The sequence below is a fragment of the Python bivittatus genome, unplaced genomic scaffold, assembly GCF_059951505.1.
Source record: "Python bivittatus isolate LINGU-HERP-01145 unplaced genomic scaffold, Pbiv_v1 ctg000610_np1212, whole genome shotgun sequence".
Classification (NCBI taxonomy): domain Eukaryota; kingdom Metazoa; phylum Chordata; class Lepidosauria; order Squamata; family Pythonidae; genus Python; species Python bivittatus.
Window position 1 is genome coordinate 44,407,487 of NW_028277088.1, and position 19,297 is coordinate 44,426,783.

The 19,297-nt window shown below is 35.1% G+C and overlaps 1 protein-coding gene across 1 annotated transcript in view; it reads right to left on the reverse strand.

The window, feature by feature from the left end:
- Positions 1 to 3,580: 3,580 nt before the first annotated feature.
- KIF15 (kinesin family member 15) overlaps positions 3,581 to 19,297 on the reverse strand; it is a 46,619-nt gene continuing 30,902 nt past the window's right edge. The window contains 15 exon segments of the mRNA XM_088150918.1: positions 3,581 to 4,717; positions 4,720 to 4,771; positions 5,202 to 5,333; positions 5,569 to 5,734; positions 7,044 to 7,081; positions 7,432 to 7,504; positions 8,459 to 8,568; positions 8,883 to 9,047; positions 9,302 to 9,406; positions 11,786 to 11,932; positions 15,052 to 15,174; positions 15,613 to 15,717; positions 16,999 to 17,085; positions 17,241 to 17,316; positions 18,493 to 18,578. Of these exon segments, the coding sequence (XP_088007044.1) occupies positions 4,653 to 4,717; positions 4,720 to 4,771; positions 5,202 to 5,333; positions 5,569 to 5,734; positions 7,044 to 7,081; positions 7,432 to 7,504; positions 8,459 to 8,568; positions 8,883 to 9,047; positions 9,302 to 9,406; positions 11,786 to 11,932; positions 15,052 to 15,174; positions 15,613 to 15,717; positions 16,999 to 17,085; positions 17,241 to 17,316; positions 18,493 to 18,578 (1,530 nt within the window). The 3' untranslated portion in view covers positions 3,581 to 4,652.

Consider the following 19,297-nt stretch of genomic DNA (forward strand, 5'->3'; position numbering starts at 1 on the left):
TTTTCAATATTTTATATTTAGCAGCTAAATTAATTTCTTATGTTTCATCAATTACACAAAAAAGCTAATTTTGAAAGAGTAGATAATTTTTCAAATATGTTCAAAAATCAATCAAAAATACTCTTATTGGGCTTTGCCACAAGAGATATTGATAAATACTACCTTATTTACACCTCTGCTAATGCAGTGTAAAAAGGTTGTAATTTTATACAGGATAATTTTAGTGAATTAATATTTTGAAAAAGCTAGGGAGGATCAGTTAGTATTAGTGTGGGAGACTGCCAGGAAATTGCAGGATTATAGACAAGACTGGGAAGGAAAAAAAACATTTGGAAGCCACTAGCAAATCACTTAATTATTGTTTGTAAGAAAACTACATTGATGTACCCATGTAATCACTAGGAGTCAAGCTCAATTTGAGGAAGCTTTGCTTTTTAAATGACTTCTCTGAATTTAGCAATGGCTTGCTGAAATAGATGTAAAGCTAATTCTATACAAAGTTTAAACATTATATCATCCTCCCACCTGCCCAGAGTTTAAGATTTTCAAGAGAACTGACTGTGCTTAGTATAAGAATTTTACAGCAAGGAGATTCCCTGGCTATTGAATGAAGTAGATGTACACCATTCTTCAAATATTGTTAATGATCTTGCTTGATATAATCTAAATATTTTACAGAGAGGGCTGGATTTGACTCTTGAAACCAAGCTGGTGTTTTGTGACCATTTATATTGCAAAGGATTAGTCACAGCATTGCCATCTATTATTAATTCTCTAATACTATACACTCATCTATCTTCTTGTTCTTCCAACTTTCTACTCTATAGACTCAGTCACCCACTACAAGATCAGAAATGGGAAGATTAGGAGTGTTCTAAATACAGAATTAGAAACAATTCCTAAAGGAAGGAGTGAAGGAGAAATGCCAGATGCAAACTTCAGGAAGATTTGCAAATTTGAGGTTGTGGTGAAAACTTAAGAGATTAATTGGGCTATGGACCAATCAGAAGAAACCAAATTTAACTATCCTTGCTTGCAGGCTTGGGTATAATGAAAGCTGGAGTGATAGAAGAGGTTTCTCAGTGGAGCAGCAAGCATGAGGATCCCCTTCTTAAATGGTAGGAATTCTTCTGCTCCCAAATCCTGGACCCAGTGAGGGTCCCTTACCTCATTCGTGGGGGATTTAGTAAATTAAGAGTACCCCAAACCAAGTTCTCATGTTAAGGTGGACCATCTGAATTTTATCAGTGAGATGCCAGACAGAAATATCGTTTCCCTTCTCTTTCCTGAGCACGGGAAAAGGGGAAGAATAAGTGGTTTTTTGGCATGATTATCATTGAAAGAATCTAAGAATCTCCTTTTTAAGAAGGCATTATATTGTGCAGAACACTGGAATTATAGATTATTCCAATATCTCAAGATTTAGTCTATTTCTTTCAAGTTTAACATCAGAAAAATGAATACATATAAGTTGTGCTTACCTAATAGTATAATCAATCCTTCTGTTTGGGCCTTTAAGCAATGCCTACAATTTTGTAAGTTTACAGGGAGATGGAATCCATTGGAGTTGGGTGGCTACAATAAATTTGAAATAATAATAATAATAATAATAATAATAATAATAATAATAATAATAGTTATCTGCTTTGCCTGCTAGTTTTTTTGTGTACCGGCCATGTAATACTTGGCATGGCAAAGCAAAGTATTACAATGGCCAGTACACAAAAAACTAGCAGGCAAAGCAGATAACAAGACCTGGCAATGGCTAAGAGCAGGAAAGTTGAAGAAAGAGACAGAGGGGCTAATTCTGGTTGCACAAGACCAAGCCTTAAGAACAGATGCATACAGAGCCAGAATTGAGAAGACAGCAACAGACAGCAAATGCCACCTCTGCAAAGAAGCTGAAGAAACAGTGGACCACCTAGTTAGCTGCTGCAAGAAGATTGCACAACTGACTACAATAGTGGACATTACAATACCCGGAGATAGCAGAATAGAAGAGAAAGGACTGGAGAAAATCACAAGATATAAAGACCTGCAAATAGAAATAAAATGACTATGGCAAAAGAAAGCAAAGATAGTATCAATAGTAATAGGCACCTTGGGTGCAATCCCAAAACATCTGGGGTAGCATTTGAAGACCCTTGGCATTGACAAAATCACTATCAGTCAATTGCAAAAGGCAGCTTTACTTGGAACAGTTTGCGACGATACTTTTAACACCATCAAACAACAACATCTGCCTATCCCAGGTCCTTGGGAACAACTCGATAGGTGGATAAAAATGCCAAATCCAGTCTAAACATCTGGCTGACTGTGCGACCAACAACAATAATAATCGAAGCATTATAAGACACAAGTCCATCAAACATGCTTGCAGGTTACCCTCCCCAGCCCCTCTGTGCTTGTGCTGGCCACTTATGCAACCCAAGCCTCGCTGAGCCTCCTTTGCACCCCCGTGCATCTTCCCCAAGTCTCACCTCCCTCACGCACCCTCCCCAATCCTTGCCATGCCTCCCTCACACCTTCATGCACTCCCTAGCACCCATCCCAAGCCTCACTGCGCCTCCTTGACCCTTGCCATGCCTCCTGTGCATCCTTGTGCAGCCTCCCTTGCACCCTCCCTGAGCCTTGCTGCACCCTCACATCCCCGCACACCTTTCCTGAGCCTTGCAGCACCTCCCTCATACTCTCCCCCCAACCCTCGCCATGCCTCCTGTGCACCCTTATGCACCCCTTCACACCCTCCCTGACCTGGCAGCAGCCACTTAACTGCCTGCCTGCCTGCTTGCGAGCTGTCTGGGATTTGCAACTTCCTGTCAGCTTCCCCACTGACTTGATTGTGGGAAGCCAGCAGGAAGTTGCCTTGCCTAAGAACTTCAGAATTCAGTTAACAATGGCAACTGGGACTGCAGGGATTGCTGTCGCTAAGCAGTGCAGTCATGCTTCCCGACTGCATTGATTAGTGCCAGAAATTCCAGTCCCAATTGCTGTCATAAATCTAGGACTATCTGTATAGTATTGGGTAGAGTACCATATAGCAAGAAGACTATAAAAATGTTTTATGTAATGAAATAAAGAAGATAGCTGGATCAGAGAATGGGATGTCTTAAGCATATCCTGATGTTTACCTGGTGGGCACACACTCTTCACATTAAATATGTTCACAGTGTATTAAGCCATGATTTGTTGAACAAGCCATGATTATTGGTTTCTATAATACATTCAATTAGAACCAAACAAACCACATTATGGCTTAACATGGTATGTGAACTCATTCATCAAGTCTAATATAGAGGCCATATTGCAGAAGCTTTGAACCTTGCCAACCAGGATAGGATGTATAGATAGAAGCTTGGAGGGCTTTAAAGTGGCTGTGGAGCTATAGAAGGATATTAACAGAAGTACATTTTCCAATTAATTCCTGGTTCTCTCTGTTCTATAATGGAAAGCAAGAAAGAATGAGGCTTTTGTGAATTTCACAAAGTTCAGTAAACCACATGCCCTAAATAAAAATAAGTTTTAATACCCCCCCCTTTTTTAAAAAAAGACTCAATTAGTCATACATTTTATATTTTGGACTTTAAAAAGTAATCATACCAAACATGGGGGGAAATCTTATACTTAAAAAAATACTCAAGAATGCATTAACATTTACATGGTTTGTAAACCAAACCAACCAACCAATCTACATACCTTTATTATTTCAGTCAAACTAAGAATAATGGAACAGAAAGCTAGATGATAACAAAAGGATGTAAAATGTCCACATTTTCTTAAAGAATAATAATATCCCAGTGAGAAATATAAATTGATCAAGTTTCTAAAATACTTACTAAGGGGAGGGAATACTCTTGATGGCATAATAGTGCGAAAGACTATGTATTCAGCATCCCTTGGTTTAAGCTGGGAAATAGGGAAGCAGTTTTATTGTGCAATTTAATATGTAGCTGAAAATCTACAAAGGGAATACTTTACTATGGACTCTTTACTGAAACTACTTACCTAACAATATTTTTCCAAGTCAACTTTTCACATTGGACTGTAGTATATAGTATTTACCTAAGTGCAATAAATGAGAGTAGCAACATGTGACTTTAATTGGATGACAATTCTAATATTAGTCTCAAGTTGCTTTAGTTTCACAATTACAGCAATCCGCTAAAAATGAGCACTAATGCCAAGGAAAGAAAAATGCTATGAAAAGAAAATCTAGGATAGTAAACTGGAATTGCCTACTTAGGATATAATTAATAGTTTTGTTTTACAAAAAAATTTTACTTGTAGAAAATATATTTGAGTAATAAAAAAAGTACATTAATATCCAATGTACATACAACATTCAATATATACATTATGGTATATAATACAGGGACTTTTAAGTGTAAAATTAAACCAGTATAAGAAAACTGACAGAAAACCATGAAATCATTTTACAAGTCATTAAGGAGACAGAAATCATCCACAGTATTTACAATATAAGTAAATGGGGCTGATGTGCACTTTGGTTCATTGAAGGAAGAATGCAATAAAAACAGAAAATTCCACTGAAGCACCAAACATCTATTCAGATCAAGAATATTCTACTCAGATTTGTTTTATAGTTTATAACAACCTTCAGGAAACAGCAATTTTGGCTACTGGCAATAAGATTAGTCATAGGCCTTTGCTTTGTGGATATTATTCAGTTTAATATTCTTATTTCTTGGTATAGTTAATCTTGACATCTTCCTTTCAAAAAGGCATTCTCGACACGAAGTACTTCAACTTCCTGCAAAAAGAGAAAAATAATATTCAGCTAAAACATAAATTTATAAATGTAGCCATTTATTCTTGCTTAGATTAAAAACTCAGATGTAAGAGCAAAACTGCTAAGCTCATGAAGAAAGATACTATTACTTGAAAGAGCAGCTGGAATATATGAAGCAAAAGTTGTTGAATGGGACACAAACAAGTTAGATGTATCCTAGTTATAGTGCATTCCAAACCTGCACCCTTTGAATGTATTGGGACCGCAATTCTCAAAACTTTCTGGCCATCCCAATATATCTGGAAATTGCCTGATTTGGGAAGGCATGGAATTTCTTCTGAGCAGAAGGTGTGCAGCATTAAGAGAACAAAAGAATCATTACTAAACATTTGCCTTAGCTCCTAAAAAGAATAAACTTTAAAACCCAGTTTCAATTCTCTTCTAATCTTACCTCTATTAATTTAGCATTCTCTTTTTTCAACTTCACAAGATACTGGATCTTCTGATTTGCATTTTGGTGACCAACCAGCTTTCCATTCTCTTCAGCAAGAGACTCAATCTGTTTCCTTAGCAGGGACATCTCCTGTTTTCAAGAGAAGCAGTGGAGAAATAGGGAAATTTACTTGAAGATACCCTCTAACAACTTAATCAATACAGTATACAAAACTTTCCAATAAAACCAAAATTATAGCAATTCTGTCTTTCAACTGTACTGCAGGATTTCTATATTTTTCTGTTTCAAACTCTGAGGTTCATTCACAGTATGACAACTAACTCCAAAACTGTGCAATTACCAACCAATGTGCATTAATTAATACCGTTTCAATTTTTCCTTTTTCTTCAAACACTTCCTCCAGCTCCCGTGTCAATTGTTCTTTCTCTTTGAATGCCTTTGACTCTGAAGCTTTTGACCATTCCACTTCTTGAATAATTTCTTGAAAGGCAATCTCCTTGTTTCTAAGATCATTTTTGATGTTCTCTAATCTATGGAAAAAGATTTTAACATGAATTGTGAAGTTAACTGTCATACTTTTTTTTTTTGGTTACCCATAGCTTTACAGAAACAGTGTCAACTTTTTTTTGCAAAAGCAGGGATGTATACTTCTAAAAAACAGAAATTGGAAATTATTTAGCAGCTGCATCTCTGTGCTACTGGGCTGCCATAATTTACCAACAGTTAACCGTGGAATCCCATCTTGCCTGAACTATACTGCCTGCTGACATATTTATGGGACATTGTTTATGCACTGAATATTCTGACTGCTGACAGCTTGCTGAGACTAGGCACATGGGAGAAAACAAAGGCAACGTCAGGAAAACCAATGATCCCACTCCTAACTGAGGGTCTGGAGTGTATGAACAAAATGGTCTCGATGGAAAACTCGCTTGCTCCATCCTCACTTGGTGATACTTTGAATGCTGGACTGTGAGAAATTGAGAGCTCTGTTGCATATGCCTGCCCACTAAGGAGACCACAAAGCTAGGACTGATGGAAATAACTTCAAAGGAGGGGCATTTTTCCATGTTTCATAAACATTTCCAATTACATCAGGACTGTATTATTGTTTTCCTCATCCTCCAGACCCAATAGATTGTTTTTTAAAGGAACCACAACAAAAGATTGGGCAAATTACACAGCCATGTGGTCACCAGGAGTTGAGCTGAACTGAGGGAGGGTTTACTTTTTCATTGAAGGTTGAATTTTTTAACCACCTTAAAGCTGATCAGTGCATTTGTTCTGGAAATCTAACAAAACTCTTTCAATAATTCAAACTGACTCATAAAGGATAATTGTTAGTGAGTTTAGTCTGTTGGCCAGAGCAGTGTAATCCTGGAAATCTCCAATGAAAGCACTAAGGCTATGGGTTGTTACTGAGGTTGCAATTAGAAAGCTTAAAGAAACCAAGTACAAAGACATATAATTGTAATATATTCCACTGTAATCAATTCATTGATTTCCATGAACCTTCAATTCCAAATAGTTTATAAAATATACAATATTAGTTTTCTACTGCCATCTGCTGGTTGAAACCAAGGGATAGGCCACTTTTTAAAAAAAAGAAAAGCAACACTATTCTGCTTTAAATACTTGCTTTTTAAATCTTAAAATATTCAGTATATCCTTTTTACTTCTGCTTAATTTTAACTCGACATTATTACAATTATACATATACGTACATTTTGCTTGTTTAATAAAATACACAGTAGTACTGGTCAATACTATTCAAATTCAGCTAATCTACATTTAGCCATACTTAGTTAATCTCTATATATTTAGAAATGTTTCACTTACTCTGAAATAGCTTTCAGCATTTCTTCTACTGCTTTATTCTAGATAGAGGAAAATAAAAGTTTCATATAACTAGCAGGAACCATATAAAAACTGTTCACTGATAGTCAATCCATCTTCTGAAAACAATATGTCATCATTCTCTAGTTTATATTGTCTTATCTATAATGACAGATATAAGAGATAATATATATATATATAATCTCTTATATAATATATAAGTGATTGTGTAGGTCAGCTCCATAAAGGCAAGGAATATTACTTTTTTCTTGACTTTTCTCAAAATGCTCAAGAAACACTACTTAAACAAAAGACCAATAAACAGAGTTACATCCATAGTGAATGTCAAATCTTTATGAGATAGCCATCATTATATCAAAAGTTGCAATACCTTTGCCAGTCTCTCTTCAATTAGTTCCCTCTCTTTTTCTCTTAGGTCTTGAATATCTGGATATTTTGTACCACTGTAAAAACCAGTTTTGAAAAGTGCATTTTAATTTTAAAGCATGTGTTTCTTCATATTTACAACAACCAGTTTTATTATTTCCCTTACTGCCTCTAGAGAGTTGAGGTTTAAAACATGGTATCTGGCCATCAACTGAATGTTACATTGATGAAACATATTATAGAGCACAAAAGCTTGTTAGTTTTTAAGATACCAAAAGTCTCATAACACAGCCATCTATAAACAGGGCTCAGATTCAAATTTTTAGCAAATAACTGAAAACTGAAGTGTTCCTAGAAAGCCCCCATTTTAAAAATCACATAAGCATCTTAGCTAAGAAGTTTCATTTTATTCAGAAATGTAACGTAACACATTTCCACAAAGTAATTACAATATATATTTGTAGTTTCCTCCTGACATCTACTAAGATGGATATTGGAGTTTTCTACTGTATCTACTATACACCGGTTTAGGAGCCATACTATTATTAACAGTTGTTGTTTTTCTTTAGCCTTTATCCTGCTCCGTTGCGTAGGCTGCTTGTTTTGCACTGTGCTTGGCTAGTTCTTACAGCAAAGTTAACAGTGCATGATGTAACAAGGAATTTTGTTTTTAACATCTGGCCGCAGAACCTGATGCTGATTTGGGGTGAGCGGGAGTGACTGGTTCAATGCCACTTAACTGTTTTCCATACCTAAAACAAAACTAGAACTTGGGTCTCTCTGCTCCTAGTTCAACACCTTATCTATTACACCACACTGGCTCTCACTATCATTAATGCTAATCTAATCAATTTTTTAATCTAATCAAGACAAAAGTCCAACACCATTTATGGAATTATGGAATGACCCAAGCTAGAGAATCTTTAAAAACAGACTTCTGTAAGCGTGATACAGGATGGCAGAGCAGGAAACTGCTTCTTTATTTTAAAATATTTTAATGTAAGATAACCTAAAGTTAAGCTGATTTATACCTGGTCCTCCTCCCTCTTTTGAATTCTTCAAGCTGGCTCTGCAAATGTCTATTGTTTTCCATTAATACTTGCATTTCCAGACAAGTATTTTCGAAATCACATAACTGACCCTAAATCAAAAAGGATTATATGACTTAAAACAAGCATTTCATAATGGTTCAATAGCAAACCTGCATGTTTTCCTATAAACAAAAAACTGTTGACTAAAAAGAATTATGTTCATGTTTGGAAAGATTATATGGAATCATTTTCTTCAAGATTAATGATTTAACCCATGGGCTTTGTTTCCCTCTCTTGTTTAAATTAAAATAACTCCATCAGGACATTTAAAATTATATTTTTATAAGGACATCAAGTAGATTTAAACATTAGTAATAGGCCACTAATGATCAAATTCAATGTACAAAGTATCTGAATTATTTACCTTTAATCTTAATATTTCATTATTTTTAGCATCTCTTTCTTCATTTAACTCGGATACAAGACATTCCAAGGTAACTGCAGTGGCTCTCTGGTCTTCTATTTTCTGTTCACATATTTCTAACAGCTTTGCCAGATTTCTGTCATAGTTTGATGGAGTTTGGGGACTCTAATTCAGCACACATTAAAAAAAAAAGCACTTGAAAACATTGCATGTTGCATATAATACAATATGGTTGCTGTGGAAAAGTTTTACTTGACTTACTCTTCTGTTAAAAGTAATATATAAATGGTGTTTGCAGTAGACCTTTTGCCTTGTTTAAACACTAGAATCTCTTTCAACGTTGAAATATATTAGACATATACACTTCATGGAAGCTGCTGCATATGAAACAGTGAATTACTTTCTAAGAAATACCATACCTGTGGAGTTGCTTCATTAACAGATTCCATAACACAGTCTATTTGATGCATTTTCAGTTCATACTCATTTCTCCTGCTTTCCAGTTCTTCTGACTTTTTGTCCAACTATGGAAAACAGCCAATGTTTTAAAAAAAATCACAGAAAAATCATATTTATCTTCAACAGAAAGAGGAAAACCATGGTTCTAGACAATTCTGAGAACCTGAAACATTTGTAATTGCATGGTAGAATCTGCTTTTAATACTACAACTTATTAGAAAGCAATACCCTTAGCAAATTTTCTATGAGATCATAGCCAAGATCAGGGGTTTTCAAACTGTTTCAGGCCACAGAACCTGTTAGTATAAATAAATAAATCACAGAAACCCTGATGCTCTAGTAAAAGAAAATTGTCTGGATTTGAGTGAAAGGGTGTGTGTGTGTTTGCCCTTAGCCTTTCACGAAACTCCATCAAGTTTTCAGTTCCACAAAACAGTTTGAAAAACCTTAGATTACTTTTACACTGATGCATCAGTGCAAACACTTGGACAGAAACATTTCTCTAGCCATTAAGTGATTTACTTCATATTCTGAGAGTTTGCTATATATACTGTGATATTTAAATATGAACATATTCATGGTCATTTATTACTAAAGGAACTAATATTATGAAGGACTTAGTTGGAGCACAGCCAAACATATATACATTGTGAATGGCTTGGGAATAGGAAGTATTCAGGGGAATGGGAAGTATTCAGGGAGCTGTTTATATCAAACCTTAATGTAAAATCTGAGAATGATGTAACAAACATAATGAATTTGCCTTATTTTTGTATTAGCAGCCTCACAGTATATTGAGTCTAGTCTAGCACTGCTTGCTTCATATCAAGGCAAGAAATCAACAGGACTAATGTATGGCACCTTTTATTTCCCAAGTTTCAGTAAAGCCAAATAAGAAGACTTGAGATGAGGCTTTTAATAAACAGAGGTTTTATTGGCCAAGGAAACCTTCTGGATGGCTCAAGGAGTGTTGCCCAGAACCACACCTCGCAAAGCAAGCAACAAAGATTTTATAGGCATATTCGGATATTTCAGATAGTACATCCCCTCATATCCATACAAGGGAATTTTGGGATGACCCAGGGAAAGGTAAAGGTGGGCCTAAAGAGGTGAATCTAAGTTTACATACCTAACTTCTTTGGAATTTAGGGCCTCTCTCGTTGCAACTTCTTTGCCTGGTACCGATCTAATTTATGGCTTCAGGCATATGGCTAATTGCTTCTAAGGAAATGGGGTGGGGGACTGCTGTGCTCTCTTAGAAGGCAATCAGGCATTCAACAAAGGGATAAGATGGAGGAAAGAAACGCTGTGCTCTTTACAAAGCAAGTTAATCCTTTGTAAATAAGATAGAGTGCACTATCACATGCATGCCCACACATTATGAGAGAGTGTAAAATTGTGTATCAAAACAATGCCCTTCACTAAGACCCATCTTGCAATACAAGAAATAAATCTGTTTCTATTTGTTACTCTTCGAGGCAAATTTGTACTTTAATCAATCCATTTCCAAGTTATTTTTTCAAGATCCTAATCTGGGGAACATTTGGAATATGAGAATATATTATATGCAAAAAATTTCACTTCAATTTTCAACATGATTGAAACATTCATTTATTGAGTCCTTATCCTTATGAGCAGATAAACACAAATCCTCTTAGGAAACTGGCAGATGCCACATTGCTACCTATGTTTAGTTGATTCTCTTTTGAAAAAAATAATCACTAGCCTCAAATGTGAAAAGCTTCGACTATTACCAATTAGCAGACAGAAAAGTCAAGAGATCAAACATAATCCTTTATTATAAAATATATTCAGAAACTTTGCAGTAAGGGGCCTGCAAAGCATGCATTTCCAGCAAAAATGGAACTAATTCATATATTACAAGAATATATCCTTTGAATATATGTTCAGTCTTTGATAATCCAGAGTTCACTTTGTATCTGAATTTTGTATTTAAAAAATGCATGCAGGCCATTCTTTTTAGCATATCATAAATATGGGAGTGTTATTTATTTAAAACATTTCTGGCCTTGTTTAGAAAATGCTAAACCATAGTTAGCATTACATGTATAAGCCTTAGACTTTTTCATTGCTTTCCCATTTATATTTTCAGATGCCTCCACCAGGAAGAGTTCAGAGGTTTTACTTTCATTTTCAATTAACTGCAATTTAGTACTATCTTAAAAGATTTTATGTTTATTGGAAACAAATCAATTTTATAAGCTAGGGTTGAATTTGGCTCACTTTCATTAAGTCACAATTTATTAGTCATAAACTAAACCGCGTTCACCTGAAACAAGCAAAAGCTTCTAAGTTCTTTCTCACACTTGAAATTAAGAAACAGGAGCTTGTAAACTTGATGTTCATTCATATAATGGATCAGGAGAAGAGGCAGTTTTTTTCACTATTAATCAGGGCTAATAACAATAAAATTTCACAATCACCTCTTTCTGAAGTTCTTGGATTAATGCTTCTTTTTTAATTAAGTCTTCTTGTGCTGACTGAAGAAGTGCTCCATGATTTTTAGAAGCTTCCGTTAAATTGCGCAGCTGTTCAGAGGTATGATCCAGCTCCTCACAAAGAATCTCCTTCTATGTAAACAAATAACCTCTGTAACTAATAGCTCAGCAAATAAGATTGTTCATGATACAATTAGCATGCACACAAACACATAGCCTTTGCTGTTTCTGCATTTTTTAAAGCTGTGCTTTAAAATAAATGTAATAGAATGGTTCTAGTTACCTAGAATTTAAAATCTTAGATAAAATTATTTTACATAGCCGTTCTAGGGCCAATTAATATTATTCTAAAGTTAAGTTGTTTGTGCAGTACAACTCTGTAAAGCCACACTATTCAATACAGTTTAAAATAAAGCTGGAAGCTAGAAAGGTTATTATCACATTCTATAAATTAACAGATTATATGAATGTAAACCAGGAATAGGCAACGTAATGCCTTCCAGAAATTTTGGATTACAGTACCTAAAAAACAAAACAAAACAAAACCCCGTATAAAATGAATAATGTTATCATTGGAGCTACTTGGGTTACTTGAGGGACTGCCTCTTCCAGATTACATCTACCCGCCCTATCAGGTCCGGCAGAAGACGTATGTTATGGGTTATTTACTAAGGAGCTACATCTGGCGGGACCTAGGAGATGGGCCTTTTCTGCCATGGCACCTGCCCTGTGGAACATCATCCCCCCCAACGTGAGATTGGCCCCATCCCTGTTAACTTTCTGTAAGTCTGTTAAAACTTGGTTATGTCATCAGGCCTGGGGTCTCAAGGGATTGGTGAGTTAATGAGATGGTTCCACTGTCTGTAAGATCTGATGCTCTCTCCTTCCCTTTTTAATTATATACTAATGTTTTAATTGTTGATTGCTTTTTTATATTGCTGTTTTATAATTTTTATTGTAAGTCACCCAGAGTCACGTTTTGTGAGATGGGTGGCTATATAAATATAAGTAAAACAAATAAAAATAATAAATAATGGTCTGAAGTTGTGGGAGTTTGTAGTCCAATCATCTGGGGGCAGCAAACTGTGCAACGTCAGTTAAGTTATAGATTTTTCTGCAGTGGAGATTACTCCAACCTTGCATTTCCTGTAAACAGATTAAGTAACTACATGAATCAAATTTTGAAGCTAGTGATAGCTAGCATGACAAGGCAATCCAGAGCTGGGCTTCTATGAAAATCTTGTTTAAAACAGGCAAATAACTGCAGCCAGGTGTTTTTTCTCCCTAAAGAGGAAGAAGTACATCAATTGCAGAATCCTGTTTCTAAAGCAGATGAAGGACACATTCCTGAATAACCTTCATGAGGCTTAGTCATGAAATAAGTACAGCTACAGTATAATTCAAAACTAAATTTATATATTTCTTGGAGTACCTGTTAAAATTAAGAAAGACATCCTGAATGTGACAATACACTGCATATATGTTTACTTTTTGGGATGTTGGTAACAGCATGCTGGCTTGCATGTAGTATCTATATTACATATCCAAGCTTGTACAGAACAGCACAAACATGTTTGGAGTAAAGCAGGGCTGTGGTTGTACTTATGACAGATAGATCAAAATGTGCCAAAGTTGACCAATACTGTCTTTGCTGTTAGCAGGGTTAGGGTTAGTAAGTAATGTGTGCAATGCAGTATCTGTGTTATACATTATCTTACTACAGTTATGTGAAAGCTTTAATTGACCAAAGTCATGATAAGCAATGGATGTGAGTATTAATGGGCCCATCTGGTAATGATAATGAAATATGGAACACCATTGTTTGAAATATAAAAAGAATAAATAATAAAGCATAGGGATTAATAAATAAAATTAAAGAAAAATATTGTGTGTCTGTGAAGCTAAGAAAAAGGGAAAAGATGTAATAGATCTGAATGAAGATTGTCTGAACTTGCAGAGTGGGGCTGATGATGCATGCAGGGAAGTAAAGATTTATGTTTAATTATTTGCAAAACAAATATATTAAGGAAAAATAAAAAATTAATAAAGGGGAAGACCAAAAAAGTTGTAGTTGGATGGAATTGATGAGATTGTGAAAAAGAGAGAAGTGAAGTTTATAGAACAAAACTTTTTGAATGAAGCAATGTATGGTCATGATGGAAGCAAGGATGGCTTATAAGGATAGAAAAGTCTGGAGAGATAAAACAAATGTTGCTGGTATAAACCAATTTTAGCTGTTTCTTTTTATTTTTTCATGCCTTTAATTTCTTTGGTTTACTCTTTCTTACCCCCTTTCTGTTCTTTGTATAATGTTGCTTACTCCAAAAGGAAATTACATAATCTAGTCCTGAGTCAAGTGCTGAAACAGCTCTAAACAGCCAAAGCTGCATGTGAACCTTCCATATTGTTCCCAAAGAAAATATATGGATGTTTTCCATGAAGACAAAAGCAGTTGAACTTGCCTCAAGACAGTCCTTAGTTTATGGACTGGATGAGGGCAACAAAATGTAATCCACACAAGACAGAGATATTCCTTATCAGAAGAAATGTAAATTAAAACTCAAGTAAGTCTTTAGCTTGTACTACCATCAGATTTCCAAAGTAAGTATCACAGAAGAACTTTGTACTTTAAATGTTAGATAAAAAAATATTTTAAAAATAATACATAATCTAATACATGTTCTTAGAAATAATTTCCATTGAGCCCAAGAATTTATGCCAAATTTAATGCCATTTAATTCTTGCTATCTTTTATTTATTTATTTATGCAATTTATATGGCCGCCCAAGTCACTCACAGTGACTCCAGGCAGCTTACAGGAATAAAAATCCAAAATCCAAAACCCACTACACCCCCCTGACCCTCTGGCAACAACAACACATTTATACTAGCCATTTGATGGGCTCTGTATCAACCTGGGATCACCAGGCCCACTGGCAAAACCATCTCTTCAGGGCATTGCGGAAGAGCATCAAGGTGGGGGCCAGTCTTATCTCTGCGGGGATTTTTTGGTTTCTGATTGTGTCCATTGATTAAAACATTATTCAGTAAGAGCTGAAATTTGTTAAAAAACATCAGAGTTCTGATTTTATACTTGGTCATGATTAGCTGGGTCAAGAAAAAGATATAATTTTTTATTCCAACTAAATGATTTATGTCAATTAGGAATTTTATGTACATATTTCAGTATGTGACTGAATTATAAAACGTGATACATACTGTAAAATAGGAAGATACACCATGAATCTTACCTCAATTTTATCAGCAACCCGTATTCTCTCCAAGGTGTCTCTCAAATCTTCAATCTGTCTCTTCTGATCTTCAATAATAGTTTCGTTTTCTTCTTTTGCAATCAAAGTGGAATTATACTTACTCTAAGTAAACAAGCAAGAATCTCACATTATGGTAGAAACATTTTAATACTAATCAGTAATGAAAACTGCTGAGAATAGGCTCTGTAACACACATCCCTTACCCCTTGTCTCCCATATCTACAGTATGAAGAATTAAGATTAAATATATTGGCTTGAATAATACCACAAAATAAGAAATCTTGCCCAAAATAAATATCCTGTAACAATATTGCTATTTACATATTCTAGTTATTAACCAGAAGTTTCTCCTAATTTTGCTATTACAATTTTTTATTTTTAGAACATCCAAGCTTTTGCTCCATGCCCACATTTCAGTTGTTCAGCTGCTAAAACAGACGCAGAACATTCAGCATAATCTGCTGATCAAAGAGCTCCAACTGCTTTTATTCCACTTTTACCCTTCACTTGTGGTACCATGTGGGTATGAATGTAGCATACTTTTAGGTCCTCTAGCTCACTTATGAGCCCTTCTATGCATTCTGTCTTCTGACTGGCAGACATCCTCATCTCCAGAATCTGGCTCATGAGATCTGTTATAACCCCCTAAAACAGCAAAGCAGAATTAATTGTGACTTTTTAAAGATGCATAATTTTGTACAACAACAGTCAGCATCACCAGATTTGTTGTCTATGGACACAAACACCTAAACAGTTCTTGCTGTCAAATCTGCTTTTAAGGTAAGAGAAGAAACTTATCTTCTCTGTTGTTCACTTTTCCTAGCCTCCTGGATTGCTCCCCCCGCCCCCAACCAATGAAACCTCGTTTTAATAGACCATTTGGTGAGAACATGTCCATTATTCCTGAATTCTGTTAAATACAGAAGTATGTCATCATGGTAAATTTCTGCCATTTTATCTGATGATATCATTGCATAAATGATACAAATCACCATGGAAATCATAACATGAATGTAAACTTAACATAAATGTACTTATTCCTCCAGACTATTTCAGACACCACACACTTGTCAGTTATTTCGGGAGGATTTCTGGGTGGAAATCTGGTCTGCTGAATTGAAAGTCTGCTAAATAGTAGCCAATTAAAACAAAGTTTCATTGTTTTTCATATGCTTTCTAAGAAAACCATAACTACTTCATGTAATGTATTTATTTCTTCACAACTGTATTTTATCTTTCCTTTCTGTTCAGTTTAACTGCTCTGTGATCTCAAGAAAAGATGCATTTCGTTTAAAGAGTTGCAGACAGCTGTTATCTTTATGCTACAAAGTATTTTTTTATCTTTGATTCCATGACACTGCAGAGTACTACAGGGTTATCTCTACTGAAATATATATGAAAAAGCTAATACTAAAGTCCACTGGGGTACATTTTATTCCCAGTAACTAGTTAAAGTAGGATAAGGAAAATAATTTAGAATTTTGCCTGTACAGTATTGTTCCATTTTTTAGTGTGTTTATACCACTTTAAGAGCACCAGAGAAGATTTTTTTTCTTGTTCCTCAGCCTCCCCATATGCTAGATGAATGAAAACCCACAGTTTTCATACTATAGGGGATTCACTATAAAGAGTGAATTTTGCTGCAAGTTGGCTTTACTGCAAAACAGTAATAATAATATTTAATAGACTTGACTTCATTAAAAGTATTAAAGAAAAAAAGATCCAGGTTGTTAGCTTGTTTAGCAGGCCAGATTTTGGAAAAGTGAAACTAACTCTAGAACTATTACCTTGGAGCAGTTCAGGGAATGGGCATGGTATACAAATCTGGGGCTTCACTCAGTCTCATAAAGATTTTATGTTAGTTTCGGATTATGTGTGAACTGGCCCTATATTTATAAAGAATACAACTGAAATTGTACACATTACCTTATCAGCAGTGTTTATTTTTTGCAAAGAAGCAACTGTCTCTTCAGCAGCAATTAAATCTTCCTCCAATTTCTGCAATTTTGCTTCCTAGAAGAAAATTACCTACTCTTAAACTTTGTTTTCATGCACTTGAGATGGAAAAAAGATTACAACCTCTTGGGGGTTTTGCAAAAATAGAAACCAAATACCATAAAGAAATTCATAATTGGAACTTTCTGAATTTAAAGAATAGGTTGTAGTACCTGCTGCTCACATCTTGACACCATTTCATAGGACTGTTTTTCTAGCTCTGAGATTTGAAGTGCTTTCAAGTGTTCCCTTAGAAGAGAATGGATACGTCCTTTTAGGAATCCTCATTTATATATTTAAAGAAAGGTACTAAAAGCAAACCAGTTTGTCTAATTCACTGTTGTTCTAATAGGGCTTATGTTTTAGCCTAATATTTAAATGATAATTTTATTACCAAGGGGAAACAAAATCCTTCTCAACTCATTATGGTAATAATTAGAACTCTCTCAACAAGCTACCGTATTTTTCCGACTATAAGACGATACTTTTTTCTAAAATCCTTACCCTAAAAACTGAAGGGCGTCTTATTCAAGGAAGTCATCCGAGAATCGCGCGGTTCCAAACTGCCCATACTTTGTTTCTGCAGAGAGGCTTCCTCCTATTGCTAGCCTCCAATCACGAGTGACATAGCTTGTCTCCCAAACAGACTTCCTCCAATCATGAGCCTGATGTAACTGACGTCAGCTGATGCTGGACAAACCAATTAGAGGAAGGCTGATTGCAGAGACAAGCTATCTGCAGTTTCACTAGTGATTGAATGTAATCAGTTAAGCAAAAGAGCCTGGAAATAGAGCTGCAGAGAGACAGTTTGGACCTCCTCCCACTGAGTGTATCAGGTCAATGTTAACTAATTACTAAATAAAAATGTGTTCTGCACTATCTTTAAAATATTGATTTTTTAATTTTGGACTGGAAAAGTGGGGGTCATCTTGTACATGGGGGTGTCTTATTGTTGGAAAAATACGGTATTATATAATGAGAATAATAAAGTTCAATCAAACATAGTTTTCATTTATTTAGTGCTATGCTATTTGGCTCTGGTACCTTATTTTAATGTAACATTAAAAAAAAACAAAGATGGGCTTTCATTAATAATAACTGGTAAGGTTTATCCATTAGCATCTGGACAGTATTTTTCTGAATACTGCTCGTCAAATATTGTCTCACTGAGCTAACTATCAACATGTTATTTTGAGCTTGTATTAAATTAGTAAATTCAAGTTGAGTTAGAAAAAGATTGGGCACACATAATGAAAATGTAAGGAGTGAGAATTTCAGAAGTGGTAAAAGTATGGCACTAAAGGTTGTATTTCATTCATTTCTCCTTTTGTGTTTTTCTAAACTTAAAATAAGTATTCATTTTTTTCAGTGAATGATACAAGAAACCCACAGTAGGAATCAAAATTTCTAATACGCAGTCCTTACTTAGAATGATGTTCTTTATCTTCTTGTAGCTGCATTGTTATTTTGCGATTATGTTCTTTTTCACTTTCCAACAAACCTAATATATTCTAAAATATAACAAATATTAACATATTTGGTGCATGACTAGAAACATTTTCAATTCTCTTTAAGTTTACATGATATCCCAATTCAAAAGTGATAGGCAGAAGCAATGGAGAACCTCCCTCATGGCTCTGATAAAGAATCGGCTCTGTTCCACATCACGCTCCATTGTGTCAGTAATTACTGAGGTTGCAAGAATTTTAATTTACAGATAAAAGTCCAGAACACTGTACAGTATTTAAAAAAGAAGAAAAAGAGGAAAAAGCCATGTGCAGTGGGACTACAATCAACATAATTTTGGAACTATGGATCAGAGACTGGAGTCTCCATTGATCTAAACATTTGGACAGCTACGCATTAGCACTGGGAATGCACAAAACTCTCAAGTATTTTAGGTAATGCAAAGCTACTGTAAGAAATTTGTGTTTAGCATTTATTAACAAGGACGGTAGCTTGGGAATTATTAACCCTAACCCTAGCTCTTATCCTGTTCTATGATCTTAATACGATTTGATTGATTATGCAGAATTACATAAGATCATCTTCAGTTCAACAAATTAATAAACTGCTTTCTGTGACAATGGTCCTTTTTAGCTATTAGCTAGTTCCTTAGCTAGAAGAAAGTCTATGAAGGGATGGTTCTCTTTACCCTGTCTTGTTTCCTCATCAATGTCATGCTTGAATAAGAAATTTGCATATGTATATTTGCAACATGTATCTTGGG